The sequence below is a fragment of the Larimichthys crocea genome, chromosome XVI (genome assembly GCF_000972845.2).
Source record: "Larimichthys crocea isolate SSNF chromosome XVI, L_crocea_2.0, whole genome shotgun sequence".
Lineage (NCBI taxonomy): Eukaryota > Metazoa > Chordata > Actinopteri > Sciaenidae > Larimichthys > Larimichthys crocea.
This window is the reverse complement of record NC_040026.1, coordinates 9,784,378-9,809,628: the sequence shown is the minus strand read 5'-3', so window position 1 is coordinate 9,809,628 and position 25,251 is coordinate 9,784,378. Positions and strand designations below refer to the sequence as shown.

Below are 25,251 nucleotides of genomic sequence, written 5' to 3'. Positions count from 1 at the left end.
CTTTGGTAACCCTGTGCTGCATGACATGCTTTTGCACAGTGCCGTGCAGACGTGTGGTTTCTCAGCAGCGGGTTGTGTGGAGACTTGCACGGTTGGTGGTGGAGCAGCTGGCGGAGAAGCACACAGGCTGTGGGGGGCGTGTCTGACACCGAGGCGGCGCTCTCCATTGGTGGACTGCTATCCTGGTTACCAACCAACACTGGGCACATGAGAAAACACAGAATAACTCGTTAATTTCAAACCTAATGGCTAACAAAGTGCTATTTAACGGGGACAGTAAGTATTTTTTCTAATGTTTAATAGAAGTATAGCAAAGTGTGTGTGACAATATAAGAGAAAAAAACAAAAACGTTTGTGTCATTTAACGGTTATGTTGTCTGGATACATGCTAACGCTAACTAGCTCCGCTTTCAGTTTGTTGTTAGCGTCAGTGCTAATGTGACGGCTAACGGCTCTTGTCAGTTAACGGTTAATTGGTGCGATAAAACCGTTAACCCATAACGGTCCTGGAGGTTTATATATATATTTTTTAAAAAGGCGTTAGCCAGCCGTTTAACCGGTGAAATAGTCAGAAACGGCTACCGTGATAGCCGTTCAAGTCAATGTAGCAAACACATCTGTCAACTCCCTTTATATACGGGAGTTAACCCGGCACACGTTATAGGATGGAAATCTGGTTTAGGAGACAAGGTGACATTTGGATTGGCGGTTAATGTGTGTTTTATTGTGCCACGTTTGTCTAGGTTTCATGTCATGTCATGTAACCTTGTGTGGGGGTCTCTCTGTCTGTGTCCCCTCCGCAGTGGTTATCGAACACAACACAGATTTCTATGGAGCATCGGCCCTCTCCAACGCTTGGTAGAGGGTGAGCAGCATCACCTGCAGCCACACAATGGACAACGAGGTAAGCAGTGATGACATTATCATCGACACATCTGCTCTGTCACTGTTCACACCTGTCATCTGACTTATAAATATCAGGAAGCTCTCTGTTTTTAACCTTTCACGGCAGCATCTATTTTCTCTACTCTGTCACTAACGAGTACTCTCTGTTCTCCCTTCACATTTCTTTGCTTCTCCTCTGACACTGACAGATGCTGTAGCCGTAGTTGACTTGTAGAAACTAAGTAAGGGCTTTGTGATTTCTCTGCTCGTCTTGCATGATCGTCTGTAGGAGGAATGGCATGAGCTGGAGATGACTGTGTTATGTGGACGGAGACGCACTTATCTGTCTTTTAGTCAAGGCCAACAATTTTAAATATTTACCCGATCAGTCATCACTCTAGTTACATGACATTTCAAGTGCACGTCACACAGATTTGTGACATCTATTGTCTGGTTTGAAAGGGCTCGGCTTTATGTATTATGCAAGGGCACGTTATTGCAAGAGGTAATGACTGTAACTCACACCTAATGAATACAGTGCACCGCCTTTGTTGTGATACTATTCCACCACCTCTTTTTAGCACTGAAAGTCAGCAGGTCTTTAGAGGTAACTAAAAACTGTCCTGATCTACAAAACATTATGAGACGAATGCTGTGCGTTTGCATATTAAAAAACTGTTCCCAGAATGGATGCAGCTGGACTCAAACTATTTTAAGATTTGAAACAAAGTTAAAGTGTCGATCTGTTCTTATTAAGGGCCCACATTTGTTCCCATCACATTTTAAACTGATCAATGTATTTTTGTCACTTTGCATGTGCTGTATTGGTAGTTTTTTTTACTTAAGTTATTAGCGTACATTTTTTTGTGTGTGTAAAATAAAGCATATATTTATTGTCGTCTGTGAATACCTGTGCAACAGTGAGGTGTATCGTGACAGTCTGTTTCCGTCAAACAGCTGATGTATGCTTTTCTGACTCTACATCGTGTGTGTGTGTGTGTGTGTGTGTGTGTGTGTGTGTGTGCGTGCGTGTGTACACCTGAAGGAGAGTAAGTCGTGTCAAGGAGAGAAGCCTGCCTCTACTGTGGATGACACTCTGGATGAATATTTAATCGCCCTCCAGCACAAAAACAGGTGAGGTGTGAGCACAGGCTGCTGGGGTGAGAGAGAGAGATTGGATTTCACAGATGAGATGCACAGCATGACTTTCAGCGCTGGCTGGTAGGAGCACTGATTGGTTACATGGTTTGAGATACACAGGATCATCTCAAACCTGTGATACATAGATTCTTATTCATAGTTGTAGAGGTTGTCACCAGCTTTCTTTGCTTCTTAGGATCCTAAAGCGCCTTAAAGTCAAAGACCACAGGGAGATTCAGTTGGAGCAGCTCGAGCAAGGTTTTTCCATTTATCTTAACGGAGCCAATGCTGAAGCCAGTAGGAAGCAGCCCAAGAGCTCCAACCACAAATCTGTCTCCTCCTCACCTGCTTGGAGGCCTGCACGTACAGCAGGTATGCTGCTAGTGGACTAAAATAAACCTCCAGACACACAGAAGTAAAATCTGTTCTTGTTTTACTTCTCTTTTGTGCAGGGGGAAACATCTTGTCATTTTTACACTGACATACTCTATTTCTGTTGCTTCTGTCATTCCGCCACACCATATGGAACACCAGCTAATAGCCGACACTCTTTGGTTTTGCATGACATGATCCCACGCCCAGTCCCAGTGAATAAATGATAGTGACAGTTGTAGCTGGCAGCCAGTTTTTTGGTCTTCCTCTATGTGCTGTGGACCATCTGTGCATGTGACTGTGCATTCCTTTCTCCTGTGAGGCAGTAGCTCGCTGCAAATTGCTCATGTTCCTGTCTGTGCTGTTACTCATCTGCAGATGTCTGTAGAAGCGCCCACCAGCTAACTGAAGATAACCACAATTCAGAGCAAGCCCACAGGAAGCGGAGCCACACCGCCCCAGAAAAGATCCAGAGGAAAGAATGGGTGCAGGTAGAGGCATCTTATTACTTACTGTAATCATCATTGATTGTGGTGCATCAGAATCAGTGTTTTCCTATGAAAGCACACACGTTCAAATGTCCCTCTTTTGTCACGCATGAAGGATTCTGTCAGAATTCGAACAGAGGAAGGAACAAGTTTGCTGATCTCCCCTGGAAATCGCTACTCTGAGGATTTTGAGCCCTATGAAAGCGTAGCAATGGAGGTAGAGTGAAGACATGACAATGCCTACTAAACCTGTGGTGTGTGTGGGTGTTTTTATTTTTTTTCTAGGGGAGGGACTGTGTGTCAGATGCAGCTGGCTGCCTGTACTACTTAGCATCTCTCCATCTCTGCCATTTTCCCTTTTTATCCAATCACCTTGTCTCATGCAGAGCTCCGGTCCACGCTCGCCTCGTAGTCCCCGCTCCCCAAGGGACACCTCCAGGCTGTCGCGCTCCTTCAGCACCAGGTCTGAGAGCCAGGGGGGGCAAGCGAATCAGGAGCTCACTGAGAAGGTACTTCTCAACCTCGAGGAAGTAAAGGTGAGCGGAAGAAGAAATATACACACTTTTATTCCTGTTTATTTTTTATTTTGTCAAGGTGGCATGAGATGTAGTGAATCATCTACATTTGTTTTGTGCTCCTGGGTGTTTTTTAAGTAGGAGTCACACAAATCAAGACGATGCTTAAACTGCATGTGTGCATGTGTCAGTTCTTATGTGGCATTTAGAAGGCTGATATTTATTGTCACTTTATTTAATTTAAATGTGTTAGCTTTTGTTTTTTTGCATGTTTACGGACACCCCAAATAAAATTTCAAGCAGTTTTATTTTGAGTAAAGACATGAGACCACCTGCAGTTATATAAGCTGATGCTTGAGTAGAGCCACTGAAGATTGTTTTCAGTTTATTCTTCCACCCTTTTCTTAGAATTTGTCCATCCCGAGTCTGTTTTGATTCGTGGGTGTGACACTTATTCTGATGACTGCGTTGCACGAATGTGTGCATAAATGCTGATCTTTTGTAAACTAGGTCCTGCGTCGGAGCCTGGAGGTTAGCGTGCGGCGGAGCAACTCTGGCTCAGCGGGGGAGGAGTCAGACAAGGAGTGGTTGGAGAGCAACGAGAGTCTGGATGAACTGGGGCTGCCTCCCTCATCCTCCAAGTCCTCCTCCAGCCCTCGGTCCGGGGGCTCTTATAGCCATCTCGACTCAGCAAACCTCATCGTCTTGGACTTTGGACCCTCACTTAAAGGTAAGCTTCAGCATTCTCTTTCATATGTAAATATATGATTGATTTTCAGGGTGAGTCTGAGAGAGTGATCGTCCCCTTATCTTCTTCATCAGCACTGACCTATACAGAAGGAGAATAGGCGAGTATAATAGCAGTCTGTGCACAGTTCAGGTGTCATGTTAGGCAGCCCATGGGATACAGAAGGCATTCGACTCTTTTATGCCTATAAACTCAAAATATCACATTCAGTTTTCTCCCTTTCATCCATCATTCCAGGTCGTAAGATCGAACGCTCTTTGTCTGCAAGAAGGAAAGAAAACATCGACACCTTTATACCCACCAAGCCTATGTTGGTCAAGAGCAAAACATTAGACAGGCCACCTTCCAAAGACAGCTGGGATGGTCAGAGTAAGTCTTTTTTAATTCTTTTACAGGTCCTTTTAAAAATGTTTTTTTTTAATGGATTTATTGGGTAGTATGGTGCATTGTTGTTGTTTAACAGATGCATTTCTTCTTGCTTTAGGGCCAAGGAGTCGTGTGGAGAGGACCCTGTCAGCAGCCAGAAAGGCTTCTGTGGAGGAGCGGGACACAGACGAGATGGCATGCAGGGTGCGTCAGGCCATTCAGAGAGAAAACGACCCCCTGCAGAGTCCTGAGCTCTTCAGCCGCAACACGGTCTGCCTTCCCCACACTGTACCAGAGGCCACTACTTATTAAAAACATGTTTCTTTATGGCTAACAGTTGTTCTTATGCAGACCCAGAGTACCTATCTTACACTTGATATCTTTATATCTTGATATCTACACGCCCTTTTCATTGTTCGTGGCCTACATGTAAACTCTGGCCCTAAAGCTCATGTGTATGTCTCTGACTCTTTTGCTCTCTTTTTATCCAGGGCAAGGCACTCCAGATGATGAATGGCTTAGTGCACCACAACAGCCATGAAAAAGATGACAACAGTGTCACTATGGCCATGCAGAGAATCACGCTCATGGCCCCCAGGTATGCTGACAAAATATGGCTCCTAAACACTGTATATACAGGACTCTGTACATCCGGCACTGTCAGAATAAACATAATAGTGTTTTATAGAAGGTAATACAAACTGAGATTTATGGTGTATACACCCTCTGACCTTGAAGAATTATTTATCAGTGTGGCTGTGCTCAGCCATCGCTCACCACTAAGATGAAGGTCAGGGACAACAGACAAAGCAGAAGAGCTGAGGGTGTCATCCTTTTGTCCAGGCAACAACACAAACTGCTGAAAGCCTTGGAGAAACTTGAAACAGGACCCAGCTACAACGTTGCTCAGAGTGTCAAAGCAGACCATAGCAGGCAGCCGGTGAGTCAGTAACGCCGTCTCACAGTTCAGAGTGAATAATCTGAATAATGCCGGATGTGATGATGACATAAGCATACAGGAGCACTCATCAATGTTTTGTGTTGTCGTTGCAGAGAAGGCAGTCCTCAACAGAGGTCACCCCTGCATTGTACGTTACCATGGAGATCCTGTCAAACTGGGGGAGCGCTTTGCAGGTCGGGCTGACTGAGTTGCAGTTCTTCTGCCTCAGAAACAAGAAGCTGTATGTGTCACCTCACGACCTAGACATCCGGAACGCTGACTACCCTGGGAATCTGGGGGCGCTTGTCAATGGGAAGGTGAAGGTGAGTCACTGCCGCATACAGCAGACATTTCTTTTCAAAAGTGAAACATTAATTATGGCTGTGTTCTATTTTATTGTCCCCTGAGGTCATGATAGTAACAAGCGTTTACAAAAACAGGGCCCTGAAGCTAAGTGGCATGCAGCCGTTATTATTGTTGTGAATTACGCCTGTCTGTTGTGTAAAATGCCACACACACTTGAGATTCTTAACATTTGTGAATTCATTTGATTGATTTCATCCCTCCTCTGGGGTTGACAGACCACCAAAGAGCGTCACATGTGGACGTGTCCGTTCAACCCTCCCATCCAGCTCTACTTCATAATCAGGAACACGGAGCGCTCCACAGACTTTGGAATATCTCGCATCAAAATCTGGAACTACAACAGAAGCCTCAATGTATGTGGGTTTTTTTTTAAAACATTTCTATTTATGAGACATTTTTGTCATCACAGTTTATAAGAAGTTGGATTGTGCTGTAACATGTTTTGCAAACCGTTCCACACATCTTTTGATTTCTCCCTCTCTCGAGTTCAGAGATAATTCATTTAGCTGCAGTGCCAGAGCTCATAAATCCAACATGCTTGTGTGCTGTCACTGTAATACGGGATGACTGTGTTGGCGTGGTTACGTCAGGGGCGTGGCTCTCTTTCGGCAGTGGCTGGCTGAGCTGCCATTCAGACTGTCCAAATGTAGAACAGTGAGAGATTAGCCCCAGAGGATTAGTGTTGGGGGAAACGTGGGCCAACCTCATTGCTGTTCATAGAGGGGTTCAATATACCCCATTGTATCTCTTCCTATGTTACTGTAGCTGTCTAGAATCACTTGATGTCTTGAACCTGGAAGGTAAGATGCTGTTGGTTGCAGAGTGGTTCTAGGTTAACCTGGGTTTAAAGTGGTTTAAGTGGAGGATCGGGCAGATTTGAGCTTTAGCTATTTCTTATTGGCAGCCATGCTACTGCTAGCTTGTAGAGCTCTTAATTTCTGAACTTTGTGCCCATGTTTTTGGGTGTGCAGCTCATGTTGATTTCAATTTAAACCATTATGTACTCAAAATATTGCTCAGTAAAACATAATTGTATTACTAATTTTTTGTTTTGTTTTGGTGTGCAAACTGTTGAATATGGCTGTATATTCAGGTAAACTGAAACTCTGTTTCTTCCTTAGGACCTTGACATTGGTGCACGCCATATAAAGCTGTACCTCAACAGCACACTGGTGTTTGAAGGTGAGCTGGAGAAGGGCTGCGGCAACCAGGTCTTTGACTACAGCACCACAGTTGACCTCCAGGATTTCCAGGTTTCAGATTCCTTCTTTTCCAGCCCTGTGTCTTCAGGACACAATCTGCACGGCGCCAGCCCCCAGTGCCATGAGGACAGGACGGCTGGGGAGGGCAGCAGCAGCCAGCGACGCCTCAGTGAAAATCAGCAGCCATCAGACGCAGCAGGACAGACTATGGTAGACATGCAGGAGAGATCACATCCACTGCTACCACCCATCACTCCTTCACCATCGTGCTCCTCTCGTCGCTCCTCCACACAAAGAAACTCTTTTGACCTCTCTGCCTTGGAAGAGCCCCTCTCTCCCAGGCAGCAGGTGGAGCAGCCTGCACCCACAGAGCAGACAGTCACCACCCAGCCGTCCTCATCCCGGGTGGCCCCCCAGTGGCTGCAGCCCCTGAACAGAGGAGCTCCAGAGGGCTGCGAGACCAACAGGGAGAGGCCCCGATGGCTGGTGCCTCAGCAGTCGACAGAACCCAAATCTCCATCTGCCTCATCCTCTTCAATGCTCCCGGAGCTGCCCTGCAACCCAGGCCGAGTGTGTAGGGGGGTGGAGAGGACAGTGAATGGGGGTCAGTGGAAGGCTAACTCTCTGGACCTGAGCTGCGACCTACTGGAGGAGCTTGGGGAGCCAAAGCCAGACCGTCCCATCAGCGGACGCAGGAGCTCATTCAGAAACACTGCAGCCACCAGCAGGCAGACAGAGGAGCAGCACCTCAGAGCTGCTGCACTGTCAAACACAGGTAGGAAAGGCTAGTTACTCCCATGTTTAAAGTTATGATACGTAGACATTTATCTGTTATTATTTCACTGTTGTACTTTATTTTGTGTTGTAACCTGATATTAACTGATCAGGCCACTCACACCTCTGTATTTAACTTCTCCAAAGTTAATGAGACGTTATGTTGGGATCCAACCTAAAACACATTAGCTTAGAAGTCCAGTGTGTCAGATTTAAGGGCTATTTACAGAATATGGCAGAAATGAAATATAATATTCTTAACTATGTTTTCATTATTATATAATCACTTGAAAATAGGAATTGTTCTGTCTTAGTTAACTTAGAACAAGCATTTTATATCTACAGACGTTGTGGGCTTGCCACTTTTCTACCATAGCCCACAACAGACTAACTAAACACTGACTCTAGATCAGGCTTTGTGGTTTTTTTGTACGTGGCCACAGTAGTTTCTTAAGGAAGGAGAGGGTGAGGTCAGCAACTACACTCCTAAATCTTACTCACTGGATATGGGATGAAGGTGCAGCATTATGTGATGCCTCTCAATGGGCTGGTTGAACAATAAAAAGGCTACTACACATTTAGTTTAGTTTGCAGAGTCCTTACTACACCTTACTGAACAGACATGCCTGACCTTTGTGCTGTGGAAGGATTGTCATTCCTTCTGCTGCTGATTAACTTTCAACATTTTGTGATTTTTTTAATCTCTAAGATAAAGAATTTTCTCATTAAATTTGAAGAGAATTACCATCCCTACAGATTTCTTTCTGAACCTTCTGAAAATAAGATTGTAGAAAGGTGGAGATTGTGGTGTTCCAAAGATTTCATTATAATCTCCAAATCGTTTAGACTACAAATAAATAAACTACTTTATTTAAGGGGGCGTACTTTCCAAAGTAAATCCCTGGGATACTGTACTTGTATGTTTTATATTTTCCTCTAACCTGTGAATGTAATCTACAGTTTTAGGAAATTAAAAAAAAGTAAAAGCAGTAACAGTCATAAAAGGATAACTTATTTCCTGCAGCTTGTTAGTAATTAATAGTTAATGTTTGTGTATTCTCCAGAGGAGCCGTTGTCAGTGGTGAGCACCAGCAGGAGGCAGTGCACTCCTCTGGCCCAGCTGCACAGCCAACAGGATGATAACCTCATGGAGTCCTGGGACTCTCTCACTAAGTTCAACCAATGCCAACGTGGACGCATTTCCAACATGGCCTTCGAAGGCGACATCTTTGATGAGTTCCTCCAGCGCCAGGGCCGTGGTCCACCCACACTCCCAGTCAACACATCCACCACAGCACCCAGGAGCCCGATTTCCTCACTAAGCACTCAGGCTGCACTGTGTGAAGGCCTTGATGATGATCCATCCATGGAGCGGGAGGACGAGTTTGAGATCCCGGTGCTGCCCCAGGGCCAAAGGCTGGTCATCAACATACTGTCCACATGGGGTGACCGCCACTACGTGGGCCTCAACGGCCTTGAGGTCTTCAGTTCCAGCGGAGAGCCCCTACAGCCTTCTCACATCCGTGCTGATCCTCCAGACATCAACATTCTCCCTGCGTACGGCAAGGACCCACGTGTGGTCACTAACTTGATTGATGGCGCCAATCGCACTCAAGACGACATGCATCTCTGGCTCGCACCGTTCACACCTGGTCGTAGCCACACCATCTTCTTGGACTTTGGAACCCTGTACCAGGTGGCCATGATCCGAGTGTGGAACTACAACAAGTCACGCATTCACTCCTTCCGAGGGGTGAAGGAGGTGGAGATGCTGTTGGATGGAAGGTGTATCTTCAGGGGCGAGATTGCCAAGGCCTCTGGAACTCTGTCTGGAGGTAGCCAAGCCACACAACCTCACAAGTTTTTATTCTTCTCCTTACTTGCTTCATCACTTTTTACCAAGTTTTCCTTTTACGTCACTCTGCTGTCACTTCAGGGCTGGACCAGTTTGGTGACACCATCCTGTTCACCACTGATGATGAGATCCTGGAGGCGATGTCTCGTTATGATGAAACCTTCCTTGGTGAAGGTGAGGGTCCTGAGAGCCTGGTCCACGAGGAGGAGCTGCAGAGACCATGCACCGCTGATGGAGAAGGAGAGGAAAGACCCTTCACCCAGGCTGGTTTCCGAGAGGAAGACCTCCAAGTAAGTACAGGCATCATCAGGGGTGGGCACAGGTTTTCAAAGTGTAAATTTAGTCACCATACCTAATCAAACAAAGACAAAACAATGTTTTAATGTGTTCACCTGTTGTCCTAGCTGAAACTCCAGCTCAACCCCACCATGAGCCAGTCTGAGGAGAACATGGAGCATAATTCTGGGATGTACACTGGAAAGTGTGAGTAGATAATCAGCAAGCTATCCTCACATGTTCTCTTTTTGCTGTTTGGATACTTAAAATAACTTCCTCCACTCCAGGCCTTAGACTAGAGCTGGCGTTGACTTGGGGGGACTCCCACTACATGGGCCTGACAGGATTGGAGGTGGTGGGGAAGGATGGAGAGAGTTTACCTTTAGACCTCAGCATGATGGCTGCCTCACCTAATGACCTCAACGACCTGCCCGAATACGGACACGACCTGCGCACACTTGATAAGTACGTCTCACACAACATGCCCTGAGAATGTTTTTTCATTCATGTTTTTATTTTCATAACAGTAGGATGAAAATAACACAGAAATAATAGAATATTCACACTTGTACACCTTTACCTTCACCTACCCTGCTCCTTACAAAAATCTGATATACCAATCCAGACTTCGATAATAATATTATTATTGTGTTTAGTGCAGTATTCATTGTCTGTTTTCATTACCCAGGCTTATAGATGGCAACAACATTACCACTGATGACCAGCACATGTGGCTTATCCCTTTCTCCTGTGGAGAGTCCCACACCTTGAACGTGACGTTCAACAAGGCTCAGACCATCGCTGGTCTCCGAATCTGGAACTACAACAAGTCCCCCGAGGACTCTTATAGAGGGGTAAGACACCTTCCTGGTCCAGGCTCAAACAGTGTTTATGAATGTGCAGTTGCTACAAGAAATCAATACAATAGTAGATCATATATCAAACAATGTAATACTGCTAAATACAAAATAAGATACATTTACATTTAATAAGAAAGCAGGAGATTATAAACAACTCATACATTTCTACATCTCTGTTTCAGTTGAAGGTGATCCATGTGTTCATTGATGACGTTGCCATCTCCCCATCGGAGGGATTCCTGATCAGGAAAGGACCGGGCAACTGTCACTTTGACTTTGCCCAGGAGATCCTCTTCATTGATTTTCTCCAGATGCCCGTCGACAACGGAAGTGCAGACGACTACCAGAGGTATAAGCCAGACATTTAAGTTGCATGGAAAATCTGAAAAGTGCATTTTCTGATTTATAATACTGTTGTCTCTAATTCAGAGCAAGCTCTAAGAAACAGGAACAGGCCAGCATGGACTACGAAGCTCCCATCATGCCCTGTGGATGTATCCTTCTGACACGGACATGTGGACAGTTGTGTTTATTAATAGAGGTGCTCTGAAGCAGTAAAATCTCCAGAAATGCTTTTAGATTGTTTTCATTTTCTGTTATGCCAAACATGATCGGGGCAGCCAGCCTGAACACACACCCTCTGTGTGCCATCATGGATCTATTTTCATATTTTTTAAAGACAGAAGCTGTGTCCAAAAAAATCACTCCTTCATTACTCCCTATTTGATAGACTTTATTTGCATTTATAAAGTGAAGGGTTGATAATTATGCGACTTTGGACACAGCCTGGTGTGAGATGTGCTGTACATGTTGTATATTCCTTGACCTTCACACGTCAGTCATTTTTCAGCTGCAGCTATTAACAACCTGGGGAGATCCGTACTACATCGGCCTCAACGGCCTCGAATTTTACGACCAGAACCACGAGAAGATCAGTCTCAGTGACAACAGTATCCTTTCTTCATGAATCTGTCTTCACTAACTTCAGCTTTATTCAGCAGTTAGAATATATACAGTATAATCTCATATAACATTACATTGAAACAATTTCCCTACGGGGATTAATAAAGTACTTCTGATTCTGATTCATATAATCTTGATAAGAATTTGTAGAAACTATAAAATTACCAGGAGGGATTATTGTGTTTTCACATTGCATTGACTAGTCAAATCAGAATGAAGATGCTATAATCAGGGCTTGCAATGTTACTAATTAATCATTTTATAAAATTCAGACATATAAACAAATTGATCAATCACTTTAAGTCAGTAATATGGCTTTACTTCAGTGTGGGATAGAAGAGGAACCTTGTTGCTACACAGTCGTAGTTTTATGAAATTCAGAGAGGATGTACACAGACCCAGGCGTTATATTAATAATAGCTGTTGAAGGAGTATTAATGGGTACCTGTTCCTCAACATTATGCCCACCAGACATCGCTGCTTTTCCAGACAGTGTGAATGTACTGGATAATGTGAGCGGTGATGTGAGGACTCCAGATAAATTAATAGATGGAGTCAACAGTATCCACGATGGAAGACATATGTGGTTAGCCCCGGTGCTCCCTGGACTGGTGAGGACTTGAAAGAGAGTGAAAATAAGTTAACACACTCAAAAGAGTTGACATTTGTGTAAGTGTATTTATTATTTCCACGTAGGTGAACCGCGTGTACGTCATCTTTGATCAGCCAGTGACGGTGTCCATGATCAAGCTGTGGAACTACTCAAAGACACCACAGAGGGGAGTGAAGGAGTTTGGGGTAAGCTTCTCTGCCTGCTGTGAGCTGAGCTGTCACTCTGTGTTACATTTAGACCTCAAGCAGCAAATCTGTATGTCACTGTGTGTGCACAGCTGCTGGTTGACGACCTCCTGGTGTATAACGGCATCTTGGACAGTGTAAGCCATGTGGCACGAGGCATTCTGCCCACCTGCGATCCAGTTGTACCCTACCACACCATCCTGTTCACAGACAACGCCTACATCACACACCGTGAGAAGAACACTGTCATCAGGTACACTGTTTTTTTTTTTAGTATGATTGTTTTGTCTGTCTTAATTCAAGACCATTCGATGTACGATTCAAAGCCTGAAACAGAAACAGAATGACTGACAAAGAAGGTTAGATTCGATCCCGTTGTCCCAAAGTGGTGAGTCGTTTTGAACACAGATGTGCTCTTTTCTACCTCAGCCCCCGTGGCAGAAGACATCACCAACAGTGAGTAACAGAGTCTCTGAAAGCCCCGTGTCAGCACCTCCCTGTGGTCAATCCCTGTATTGAAGATTCCTCTAGTGCCCTCAAATGTTCCCCCCAGCCATCCTACATCCTCCCTTACCACACACTTGACCTGTGATGCTGCCGTCCCTCCTCTCTCCCCTTGCTCAATCCTTCCTTGCTCAAATCCGTTAACTCTCTCTGGTTTCAAGGCCTAGACCAGCTGGCTTCAAGCTTTGTTATCAGTCAGCCCCTCATTTTGTGTCGTTCCCTGATCCCAGTTTACTGTACGCACAACATTTTCATTTAAATGTTTCTGTCTTGGTTTTTTCTTGCCATGTTGCAGTAACTACGTGGAGGATCAGGATGTGAAGATGACCAACGAGAATCAGATAGTCCATCACAACAAGAAGAAGCAGACAGCAGATCCAGGTGAGCCAGGGAAACAGCTGGACTGTAAAATAATTATTCAGGCATGTTTTAATGTAACAATTCTTAACTGAAAGCTCGTTTGTTTTGCCTCATTGCAGCTCTCCGGCCTAAAACCTGCATGACTGATGGTGGGAAACACGGGAAGAGGAGGTACTGACTGACCAACAGACAGACGTAAATTCAGCGCTCATACAAAGAGAGCAGAACTTAAAGGGAGGAACTCCGGCTGACTTAATAAGCTCCACTTTTTGGGTGACTTTAGAAAATCCTCCCTGATATTAAGACCCAGAGCAGCCACCCAGCCATTGGTCCAGACTGAAGAGGACGGAGCTTGCATAGATAAATGGTTTGCACACACACACATATATACACACAGGATTCCACTTTATGGTTGGATTACTCCCCTCGCCCTCGCTGTGAAAAACACGCCCAACCACATACACGTTATCCTGAACACGTACTGTACGGTTTCCCCGGTCGTCCCTTCCACAGTGCCAGGATAAACCTGTGAGGCTGCATTTTTATCAGCCCTATTATTGTGCCTAGTACTAAACACTATATCTGTGGCTGCTACTTGTGACTTTTGTGCTGCATATTTAAAATGCTGCTTGTGGCTTGTAAATACTAAGAAAAAGGAAAAAAAAAAAAAAAAGCTCCAAAGCCACATGGATACACTCACATCAGGATGTGGCCAACGCTACATTTGTTAATGTCTTTTATCCACTGATGAGCCCAGACGATCAGCTCTTTGCTTAATGGGTATTAGAGCTGACTAACACTCCCGCCAGTGCACCAACCAGTCGTAATGCTATGCAGACACTAATTTATATCTATTACTAATTTATACCTGTTGGCTGATATATTTCAAAGCCTAAAGGTTTTACTTGGGGAGGTGCTTCCAGAGAGGTTTTCACCTTTGGAAGATTTCTATCGATGGCTAAAGTGATACACTTGGAGTTGAAAAACAGTACAGAGGTCAGATTTTTGTACATTTCAACTTGAATAAAATAAAAACAGAAGCTTCACACTTGAATCTTCATATATTTGGCTTCACAAAATTAGGTCAGTATATGTTTTTTTCTGCTTTACATCAGGTAGAAAAAAAATAACTTGTTTGCAATCCAAGTGACCTTTTAATGAAGTTGCTGTATAAGATTGTTTTGGAGGTTTTTCTTGAGCCATTAAAGCAGTTTTAGTAATTTGGTTGGAAATAGAATAATAATAATATAGACATTTGCCAGTTTAGATGTTGAGAAGATTCAGTAACAAGCAACTTCTAATATGCAAATACTATAACCTTACCTCAAATTGAGAAGAATGATCTTTAAAAAGGGATTTATCTGATTCTACCTTCACTATATTACCTGTTAGTTGGTGTTCATTCAATATTTACTATACTACCTTGTTGCATGGTAGAGTCTCTTCAGCATTAGCTGCTGTTATCATCCTTAAATGTTAGATACTTTTGTTCGGAGGAGCCCCAGTATATAAACTATTTCACATTCCTTACTCATAATGGAAGTAAATGTATATGAAATGCAGTTTTATGTATTTAATTTCAGTGCGTCTGACAGCAACAATAGTCATTACTCTGTATCTCAGTCCTGCTCTGTCGGGTGGTGGCTATTATTGTATGTGTGACATTTAGTGTTTTGAAATATGTAATTATTTTTCTAATCTTGATTAAATATGTATATTTGATGTAGGTTTATTTGAATGAATAAAAATTTTAAAAACAGATTTGTTCAGTCTGTTTTTTTGTTTTTTTGTCTGTGCAAAAGTATGACTGGGTCACGAAGAGCTGCTCACAGGATCTGACCTGATCTTAACTCTGTGCTGCAGTCATGTGTGTTTAGACTTTCATGTCTTCATTTGACACTTTGTGTCAATTCACAACAGTGGTGCAATGAACAGCATGAACAGAAAAAACATAAGGGACAACTGAGCTTACTTAAATATATCCTGAGATACTTTAATGCAGAATCTGCTGTACATTTCACGATTATTGGTAAGGAATGACCATTCAGGTACAGAGTGCTCAAGGATGGAGCAACAACATTGGAAAGATGGTGATGGAGCCACGTGTTCTCCCACCACTTCAACAAACATTTAGCTCAGAAGATTTACATCTTTGCAGACCAACGGCTTTGGAGATGGCAGCGTTAGATTTTTCCAGGAAAGATGCCCTCTGCTCTCTGGTCGTCCCATTTCTGGATCTAAAGGGGACAACATTATTTAGACATCAGCAGCATGTTTTAACTCATAAACATTTAGACAGTGATGTTTTTATTGGGCTGGGAATTATTTAAAAGAGGGAATCTCCAAGGTCTAATTTCAGCCTGAAACTCTCTCGTGTTGTTTTGATTCTCAGGACGGAGCAGAGAGTCACAGGAATGTGGAGGACGATAAAGTTGTTTGACCCCTGCTAAACAAACTCAGCCCACACATGACGGAGTACCATGTCCCATAATTTAACATGCCTGTGTTCCATAAACAAAAATGAGAATTTACCCAGGATATGGGACAGATTGATTTGTAGACCCTTTTGTACCAGTCACATGGGGTGTTGTCCACTCCTTTAGCATCCAGAGCTTTCTGGCAGCGGTGATAGTCTATTAATAGAAAAACAATAACAACAGTCAATATTTGAAAAAAGCACGTGGACTTAATCCATGTTGCAAGGCAACGGTCATGACAGCGGCTCTAAAGAAATCCCAAGCTGGAATCACTTCCAGCCCACAGATCAGGGGTCAACCCATCTAACGACATGAGATTGACTGATTTAGTACATCTTTAATTAAAGGTATATTATTATAGAACATATATATGTATTATACACTTTTGCCCATAAAGTTGGAATTAAATATTTTTACCTCTTCACATGAAATGAAATGATTTATTCTTGATAATCTTCTCAAAACTTCCAAATATATCACAGTGAAAATCAAACCACAATTAACCTGATGTGTATGAATAGCAATAAAAAAAAACAAAATTATTCCAACTTTATGGGCAACAGTATATTTTAATATCAAGATAGCAAATTTTAATCTGCTTGAAAACACAGCTTTGACCTTGACCTTGCAGTCTTACCCAGGTAGTTGGACCAGCAGTTCCTGGTCTGGTTCTGGTTGGGGAATCTGGCATCAAAGGGGGCAGTGCGATAATTCTCAAGTTTTGCCTTAATGTCCTCAGCCATTTTCAGCTCTGTCAAGAGAAAAGCATCAATGGATACTGCAGGATACAAAAGAAGGAGCGTTTCTTTTTCTGTGTCACCAAACAAAAGCTCTTTTCAAAGTGTCACTCGGAGGCGTTTGTGCACATTTAAGCTGCTGCACAGGTGACTCTGGCTGAAAATGCGCACTGACCACAGGCACAGCACAGGGATATATATATATATAGATATATATTAGGGGGATTTGCAGGGTGCTGCATGCGGCACCTCAAGGATGTTTCTAGAAATGTATCACCTTCATTAAATACTCCTTCACAGCGCAAATATATATAACACAGAGTGCTCTGCTACAGAAACAAACACCTGATAACGTGAATTTTACCCCCAAAAATGCGAAAAATAAAAATCCGTGTTAAACGATATTGGCAGGCAGCTTATCAATAGCCTCATTCACCAGGCCTTGTCCAAGCATTTCCTCCTCACATAACCCAGTTTCTGTTTCTCTTTCACACAAATAACGAATAATCCTCTTGTTACTTCGATCACCAATTAGATTGATTGCTATTAAAAGGCATCTTATTTGAATGGATTTTAAAAATGTACAGGCGCAGCTCATTTTCCTACGTGGCAGCTCAGCTCGCCTTTTCTTTACTGTTATGCTATATTCATAATGCATGTCCATTAAAATCCATATGGCATGCGTATTTATTTATTTATTTAATCAGAATGAAATATATCCAGGTTAAGCTTACCTTTTTGTGGCAGTTGCTGGCTCGAGCTCAAAGTGACTTTTACACCGGACGGTTAAAGTGTCTCGTTCCTCTGATAAAGCAGCGTGCGCTCAGCGCGCGCGCGCTCTACTCTGAGATGTTGGAGCCGTGCAGACGGATCGTGGCGGTATGGCGGACCCGGGTCACATTGAACTGACTGGCACACCCACACACACTGACTCAGGGATCAGGGTATCAATGCCACACAGGTGATGTGTGAGAGGGAGCCGGGCTGCAGTGAGGAGGAGAGGCACGTTGGTGTTTTATCGTGTTTAATGTCGTTTTTTTTTGTCACATCAGCTGGGAACTTTTCTCCATGAAGCGAAAGTATTGTGATTCAGTGTGTTAATCATTAATAGGTGTGTGTACAGAGTGGGAATGGTGCCTCCTTAAGCTATTTAAGGTGGTTTTTATTGTGCACTACATCTCTTTATATAGCTGAAAGACATCTCATGTGACCAGCTGAGAAATGTGTCCAAACCAGAAAGGAAGGCTTCCGCAGCGATACTGTTTATGAGTCATTTCCAAAATATTACAGGGGAGTAGAAGAGCGCAGTCCTTATTATGGAGCAGAATAACGGGGTGCCTTCATCTATGAAAGTGAAAGTGGCACAAGGTGCTCCAAATGTATCACATTTTTCTGCTGGGTGCTGCGTAAACGCGTCCATCCAGTATCCTCATCACGACTTTGCGCCTTCCCTCCTCTCAGCTCCTTTACTTGCCGCTCAAAAACACACACACACTCACACACACACACAACAAAAAGCCAGGTACGGTGAGCTATGTGAGTTCATGGTCCGGTTATCGCCCTACAAGGTGGGCGGGGGCGCTTTCTGTTCCTTAAAAGTAATTGATGAGGGCAGAGGTCTGTCTGTATCCGTGCGTCATGCCGACTCAAACGACGCGCTGTAATTATTTAGGGAGCGTAATGTGCCGTACGCCCACAGTGATACGTGACTGACTTCAATACATCCATGGACAGCCAACGATCAGACGGGCGGCTCTGCCTGTGCGCCAGTGCGCATGACTGCTGGTGTCCTGGTGTTGTGTCCATAAGGCGACACGAGGGGGCAGCAGAGGTTTGCTTTGATGGTACTGATGAATACATAGAGGCATCCTGGAGGTATTTTATATGAACATTTGTTAAATTACCTACTGCTACTGACACTGTTGTCAACATTGTAAATACTGTACTTTATATATTTATTTACTATATTTATACAGTGACACTTCTTCAATACTTTATTGTTTACACATATACTTATTTTCATATTCTATTTTAGTATATTTTATATTTTCATATATTTTTTTAACCTGCTGAGCTGACTGCTTCCTCTTGTCCAGCACATTTCATTGCATTGTTGACAAATAAACCTGAAACTTATGACAAAATGAGTATGAATTATATATTCTATGTAATGCAATAATATAAATATCTAAATATGATAATAGAATCATAATATTAACCCATTCACTAGTTTGATTTGAAGTCTGTGAAGGTTCTCAGCCATCCCGGTCATCTTTTCTTCAAGAAGGGTTAAATCTGGGGCAACTGGACTTGGTTGTAGGTCCGTGAAGATGTTTCACCTCTCATCCAAGAGGCTGGATGTGACTGACTGGTGGGGGAGATCCAAGTATATAGCCTTGGTGAGATCATGGTGGAGAAGGATACATATGAATATTTATTTTGTCAACCTCATGACACTATATTTGAATGTATTTTCTCCTCTAATAATAAATCTTTGAGATTAAACAAAGGCACTTCTTTTAAAATAGTTTTAATAATGCTCAAAATCAGAACATATCAAGTCAGAAAGAAAAGCCAAAGGCACGTTCCACAGGTTCAATATATTAATGTACAGCAGACAAGAATCATTTTCACTTATTTAACTACTATGAAACAGCTTTATAAACCCACAGCAATAACTCAATACGGAGATTCTTTTTGAGACTCCGAGTTTTAGTTAATGTGCATTAAACAGCATCTATAGTTACAGCATCTTGGATTGAGCACGTGATGGACACACACATCTTGATTATCGACAACAGTACCATCAACTGCCATATCGTAACAGAGTATGTAACAAAAAAATGGAACTACATAAATTATACCTTGTTTTACTGCTGAGTTTGATAAAATCTTACAAAAGAAAAGAAGCCCCATGATTGTGTTATCATTCCTTTAAAAGGCCACTACCTGCTACCTTTAAAGCCCAGTGCGACATAAAGTTGCATAGATCTAAATCCCAGCCTCTGCAATTTAAAAAAAGAGAGCATCGATATATGAAAGTGCTAAAAACAATACAATACCAGCAAGGCAGGTCCTCTTTATGGATTTATCAGCAGGAGAGTAGCATTATGTGCTATGTGATTGTCAGGGAACAGTAGCTCTTTGGACACTATGGAAGATCAAACTCATGATTCAAGTGAGTCGAGTCTGACTCACCTGAATCACGAGTTTGTGCCCAGTTTGTCTAATGGAGAACCCTGTCAACCCAAGTCTCTAAACATACTTTTTAATTTTTTTTTGGTTGTCAGCAGTTGGAAAGTCATAGCTAGTGTACACACTTTGGTTTTTTTTAGAGTTGAGAGTTTTTAGAGTTGTGCCCCCTACAGGGCAGGGGGATGTAGTGTGCATGTAACAGTTGGTCCTTTCACCAATCACTAAAGCGGAGACGGCTGAAGGCCTCTTTGATGTCATCGTTAGTCTCTGTACTTCCGCCGGTGCCGATACGGAGTACGTTGCTGGTGGGAACGTCCTGCTTCAACTTCCGCTTGCTGAGAACCACGGTGCCTTCAGCTCCTGCTGTCTCAGGGCCTGTCAGCGTGATGTAAGCAGCATGGCGTCCACCCTCCAACAGTGTGGCTGAAGATGAACACACAAATACAGTCAGACAAAGAGCGGACACCTCCCATCATTCAGTCACATGTGGTTGTGATCATAAGAGGAAAAAGCACCTTTAAATGTTATGATGTGGTCCGTGGAACTGGTCGACTCAAGGAGAACTTTGGAGTAGAGAGGAAGGAGCATGTAGGAGTGTCGGTCACTAGTTAATGGTACCTAGAAGGACAAATTTGAGCCAGGTTAGCATTTTATGAGAAATCTGCTAATGTACAACTTTTAACAAAGGTAGTGTACTCACAGACGTGTTGGAATCTGAAGGAAACATGCCCCAAAACACAAAGATCGAGAAGTGGTTGGTGGTGTGGATTGAAGCAGGTTTGGGCGAGTTCGGAGTGGCCAAAAGGTTGACTTCCCACAGGACACCACCAGACTTCCCATCAAGAATTATAACCTATATACAGACAATGGTGCAGCAGATGAATGATTCAAACTGATATGAGAGATGCTAGAAAAATGAAATGTAAGAAAGGTAAGACTCGACTTACCCTCTTTGTGTGGTTGCCAATATCCTCCTCGAGCACAACATCAAGTATATCGTCTTTGTTATAATGACCAAACGTGGGCTCACTGAATGAATGAGAACACAGAGGACATGAAGACTTATGTGACTCAACCAGCTCGGTTATAACAATAGTATATGGTTTACTTTGTTTGTGGACAGCAACATACAGTATGTAGGAGGGAGAGGGGGAATTTTGTTTTGGAGACCAAATGTTTTAATAAGATCATGCAAGGTTATTTCTAGGTTTGTAAGTGATGGATACAAAGCATCTGAAACCCCGAGTCTTGTTTTAATGTAAAACTCATCAATAAGACTGAATCACCTACGAAGTGACAGAGAATTTGGAGTTTGGACAGTCACTACACCGTGAATATCAAAAAGGATAATGTGACTATATCATGGTTTTACAGGGCACTTATTGTAACTATTCCCAAACAAAAACATTATTTTGCATTGTGGTATATTGTTAAATCAATAGTCTTTATTATTATTTAGATATCTTTTATAAATATGTGGCTTTTTTATATTGCACATGTCAAAATATTATTTCACTTTATTATTAGCAAATACATTACACAGTAAGATGTGTTAGAAACGTGTTGATTTGGTTGAAAAATGGTTTCAAATGACTGAATAACCAATTGATTTACATTTTAGGACTGTAACTATTCATGTCATTTATTAATTTATCTGCTCAAATAAATCATCATTTTGTCTAGAAAATTATAGAAAATAATGGAAAATGCTCAAGTTGACACATTGAAGCACCATGTCAACAAACTGGTTCGACATCATCGCCTTTTGATTCAGAACTTAGGACCTTCATTTTTTAGTCGAGCTGCCCTGCAACGTCTTCACCTTGTACAATATGCAGCGGTTTGTTTGTCTATTAACTAGGACTGGCTGAAGATCTCACATCACTCCTATAATAACCTTGCTGCATTAGCTACCGGTAAAGACTCTTTTAATCATTGATAAGGGCCGTACATGGTTTGGCTCCTGACTTTATTTCTGAGCTATAAGCCCTTACGGCATCACTCTTTTCCTTTCCTAGCACCCAGACTTTGGCAGATCTGCCCTCTCCCATTAAATCAGATGAGTCTTATGCTTCCAGGTGTGTCCTCTAGCTGATGATGCATTTTTTTGTTTGTGCTTGAGTTTTTTTATTTTTTTATTTAGTTATCACTCTCTCATGGACAGTGAATATTAATAAGATGGTACGCCTGAACTAAATAAGAACACGTTGATGTGGCACTTTGTAATCAGTGCTAAAAAAAAAAGATAAATTGACTTTCTATTGATCAATTAATTAATTAATTAATCATTTCAACTCTGAATGAGATAACAGAACAGTTACCTGATGACAGAGCTTGTATTGAATTTCCACTGTAGCTGCAATTTTCTTCCATCGACTAATGCCACCTCCTTCCCAGTAACCAGCAGCAGGTTTGGTGAATCTCCTGTTTCTCCTGTTGTGAGCACTTGTTTCACCGAGTCAGACCTTCAAAGTTAAAGTAAATATAAGCAAGAGTCTTACTGATGACAAGCTCATTAGTGAAATCTGCCGTTGCGTTGATAACCAAGGAATAACATAAGACTGCTTTTTTACTCGTAGATGGGTACGAGGCCGGATGATTCACTGGCAGTCTTCTCCCAGTTTTTGTCTTCCTTGAGGCTCTTCTCCATCCCTGGTTTAGCCTTGGCAGCAATTCTCCGCAGTGCCAGCCCATACACGCCAGTGTCTGTGAGTCAGCACAAGATTATTCAGTACTGGCATCGAGTGTAGAGTACATTGAAGTCTGTACATCTATAAACAACAGTTGTATTTTATAAAATCAATATTATACGACATCACAAGACTGTGATATTCCCCCATGACACCCTCTCTGATCAGGTAATACCATTTTTCTACATTAGCACAAATCCGGACAAACATAGCACACACCCTGAGGACTGTCTTAAGTCAAATCCCCCTTGGTTTCCAGATAAATAAAAACAGCTTTTTAACCTATTTTTATCTTCTAGTTCTACAGAGCACTCCTTTTTCAGGAAAGACTTTGCTGGTCTGACTGTAGATGGGCAGTAACCTGATTGACGTAGCACATCATTTTAGATACAAACCTTTTTGTAGTATTACATAGTAAGAACCTTCTGCAACGCGATGGAGAAAATGACTGGTTGTCTCTGTGGAGTCAAGAACCACCGTAGAACCAATTTGGTCCCCCGACTCCCCTGAGACAAATACCAGCTGAGTCTGCAGATAAGATGAGAGGCAGTGAAATGAGGCGACTTCTACTTTGCTGCAAGATTAACAGACATAATGTTTTATTGTTTGCATACTGGAGTCCGGTTAAAGCTGATTATTATCGAAGAAAACATGAAAAGCAAAGCAATGCAGCAGTAATAAATGACATCACAGATGTTTACCTGTGTGCTGTCAGATGCCACCAGAGCCACATCATTGACCTTGTGCCCGTCCAGATCTGGGACACTGAGAACAGGCACAGTGCTGCGCAGGCCAGAAGGCTGAGGCTTCTGCCACCTGATCAGACCTGAACACACACATCACACCGGAAGTCTCAATCTGATTCTATGACTGCGTAGATTTCTAAAAGCTGTAGAACAACACACATAATGAAAACTAACCTTTGTGTTTGTCGATGGCTGTGAGATTGCCAGAATGGGACAACAGACAGTCCCAGTTTCTGCTTGTTCCTTTGTCCAGACCACACTGGGCCCAGTGGAAGTCAGGATGCAGCGGACGCACCCATAGGTCCTCTCCATCTGTCCCATCCACCGCACACACAAACACACATGGCGAGGGCAGACCTGGAAAAAACAAACAAACAGAGTGTGTATGAATTACACAAAACAAACATAATACAGAGCCACCATACAGAAAGCAATCCAACTCTTTATACCTGCAGCAGCACACGTTTTGTTCGGACTGACTTCTGTGCTTTTGAGGACAAACAGGACGTCCATCACCTTGTCCTGACTTGCATCTTCAATAGCTAAGAAGTCATAGGTTGCTGTGACAGAGAAGAGGAGAAGAGTAGTTAGTTCTGCATTTAAAAACACTACCAAAGCAGTGAAACGCAAACAACTGTACACACCTGCTTCAGGGAAGGTCCTGTTCCAGGAACCAAGATACTGTGGTCTGACGGGACAGGGGATGATGAAGGAGAAGGCAAAAACAATGGTGAGGCAGAGGAACAAGGAGAAGAAGAAGACTGCGGTTCGCCAGTGGGTCAATTTGGCAAATCCTAAGACTTCCTTGCAGCTCTTCTTCTTCAGCTCTGTTGCCGACGGTGCAGTTCCCGTCTCTACCCCGTCCTCTCCCCTCTTCAGAGGGTCGCCCTCGGTGGCACTGTTTGTTGTCTCCATTGTTGTCTCAATGCATCACCGGTCTGCAGATCTATTAAACAGAGAAAAGAGCTTACAAGTTAAAACCTCACCTCAAGATAATGCTGTCTATCTACCACACAGCGTACACTCCCCATCATGGTACACAGTGTCAAAGTACCCAGCAGTAATAGCAGACAAACCTTGCTGGCATTCACAGATATAGCACATGAGTAGCAGTGTGTATCGGTCCAGCTATTTCTGCTGCATCAACCTTTGTGGATCTGAGTCTATTCAGACGTGCCAGCACTGACTCCAGAGATTTCTCAGCACAAAAACAACACACCCGTAATGAACAATAATCATCACCCAGGCTAGCACATCCTGTCATTTGTCCCCTGGCCAAAAAAAAAGGCTTATTCCTTTTAAAGTATGCGTGTAATTAAATAAGCAAAAAAAATACATAATTTACCAAACCTGAAAAAAACGTTTAATGCGACTGTGTCGAACAGCTATCATAGCTTTGTTGTGGAAAGTTCACGGTCAACACCTGGTTAAGTTGCTAACTTGTTGAGCCCGGCACAGGGCGTGAATACGGAGCAACGTTACCACGGAAATGCGGCCACTTGAAGTTCAATGACAGATTTAAACACTTTGACTCGATAAAAGGTTTCTTACTTTACAGTCCACTGTCGTCTTAGGTGTTCACTGGCACGGCTAACTATAGTTTGTAGGCCTGACACACACACACAAACACAAACACACGCACTAACAGAGCTGCCTGTCCACCCTCGCTGCGTAAACAAATCACAGGTAAGCACACTGTAACACCAAGGTTTTATGTCCTTAAATTTGTCTCCCGGGTAAAGTTGCCGCCTTCTTGAAGATTCATACACGAAAACTGCGCTAATGCGCTTTACATTATTTAAACTCAACCTAAATATAACTTGTTGTTAAGGAAGTTACGAGTGGAGACAGGCTGTGTGACTAGCTGCTGCCTGACAGGCTAAACTCAGGGCTAAAAAAGATTCAACTTACACAACGAGTATTAGATTCAAGCTGCTCTGATTGGTTAACTCGCTTGCTCCCGAACGCTGCAATTGGTTGATATCACCCACAAA

General features: G+C 42.9%; 3 protein-coding genes across 9 annotated transcripts; 1 reads left to right on the top strand and 2 right to left on the bottom strand.

Moving 5' to 3' along the window:
• The first annotated feature begins 67 nt into the window (after positions 1 to 67).
• On the top strand, positions 68 to 14,085 carry katnip (katanin interacting protein). Of its 4 annotated transcripts, none has more exons than XM_027289358.1 (28): positions 68 to 276; positions 804 to 904; positions 1,931 to 2,019; positions 2,222 to 2,397; positions 2,776 to 2,888; positions 3,001 to 3,102; positions 3,272 to 3,421; positions 3,911 to 4,130; positions 4,386 to 4,517; positions 4,633 to 4,718; positions 5,006 to 5,112; positions 5,358 to 5,454; positions 5,568 to 5,777; positions 6,036 to 6,173; positions 6,942 to 7,797; positions 8,861 to 9,631; positions 9,733 to 9,941; positions 10,056 to 10,134; positions 10,215 to 10,392; positions 10,616 to 10,781; positions 10,970 to 11,136; positions 11,217 to 11,281; positions 11,627 to 11,737; positions 12,222 to 12,361; positions 12,447 to 12,548; positions 12,641 to 12,801; positions 13,348 to 13,433; positions 13,532 to 14,085. In XM_027289358.1, the coding sequence occupies exons 2-28, from the start codon at positions 893 to 895 to the stop codon at positions 13,588 to 13,590; spliced, it is 4,782 nt and encodes a 1,593-aa protein (XP_027145159.1). In that variant the 5' UTR covers positions 68 to 276; positions 804 to 892; the 3' UTR covers positions 13,591 to 14,085. The 4 variants fall into 4 exon arrangements, with proteins under 4 accessions (XP_027145159.1, XP_010734576.2, XP_027145158.1 ...); XM_010736274.3 differs by having other exon boundaries at positions 4,633 to 4,784; XM_027289357.1 differs by lacking the exon at positions 68 to 276 and adding an exon at positions 426 to 690 and having other exon boundaries at positions 4,633 to 4,784.
• Positions 14,086 to 15,379: 1,294 nt separating this feature from the next.
• On the bottom strand, positions 15,380 to 17,540 carry cox6b1 (cytochrome c oxidase subunit 6B1). Of its 2 annotated transcripts, none has more exons than XM_019262169.2 (4): positions 17,361 to 17,540; positions 16,527 to 16,667; positions 15,945 to 16,045; positions 15,380 to 15,649 (listed from the first exon to the last, which is right to left on the bottom strand). In XM_019262169.2, the coding sequence occupies exons 2-4, from the start codon at positions 16,630 to 16,632 to the stop codon at positions 15,596 to 15,598; spliced, it is 261 nt and encodes an 86-aa protein (XP_019117714.1). In that variant the 5' UTR covers positions 16,633 to 16,667; positions 17,361 to 17,540; the 3' UTR covers positions 15,380 to 15,595. The 2 variants fall into 2 exon arrangements, with proteins under 2 accessions (XP_019117714.1, XP_010734575.1); XM_010736273.3 differs by having other exon boundaries at positions 16,527 to 16,640; positions 17,361 to 17,525.
• A 1,667-nt stretch (positions 17,541 to 19,207) lies between these two features.
• Positions 19,208 to 25,250, bottom strand: fam234a (family with sequence similarity 234 member A). 3 transcript variants are annotated; one of them, XM_027289117.1, is made up of 12 exons: positions 25,169 to 25,250; positions 23,902 to 24,203; positions 23,707 to 23,817; positions 23,432 to 23,614; positions 23,213 to 23,337; positions 22,907 to 23,039; positions 22,395 to 22,527; positions 22,143 to 22,286; positions 20,769 to 20,850; positions 20,522 to 20,674; positions 20,337 to 20,439; positions 19,208 to 20,244 (listed from the first exon to the last, which is right to left on the bottom strand). In XM_027289117.1, the coding sequence occupies exons 2-12, from the start codon at positions 24,170 to 24,172 to the stop codon at positions 20,033 to 20,035; spliced, it is 1,650 nt and encodes a 549-aa protein (XP_027144918.1). In that variant the 5' UTR covers positions 24,173 to 24,203; positions 25,169 to 25,250; the 3' UTR covers positions 19,208 to 20,032. The 3 variants fall into 3 exon arrangements, with proteins under 3 accessions (XP_027144918.1, XP_010734574.3, XP_019117443.2); XM_010736272.3 differs by lacking the exon at positions 25,169 to 25,250 and adding an exon at positions 24,809 to 25,161; XM_019261898.2 differs by lacking the exon at positions 25,169 to 25,250 and adding an exon at positions 24,334 to 24,521.
• Position 25,251: the final 1 nt, after the last annotated feature.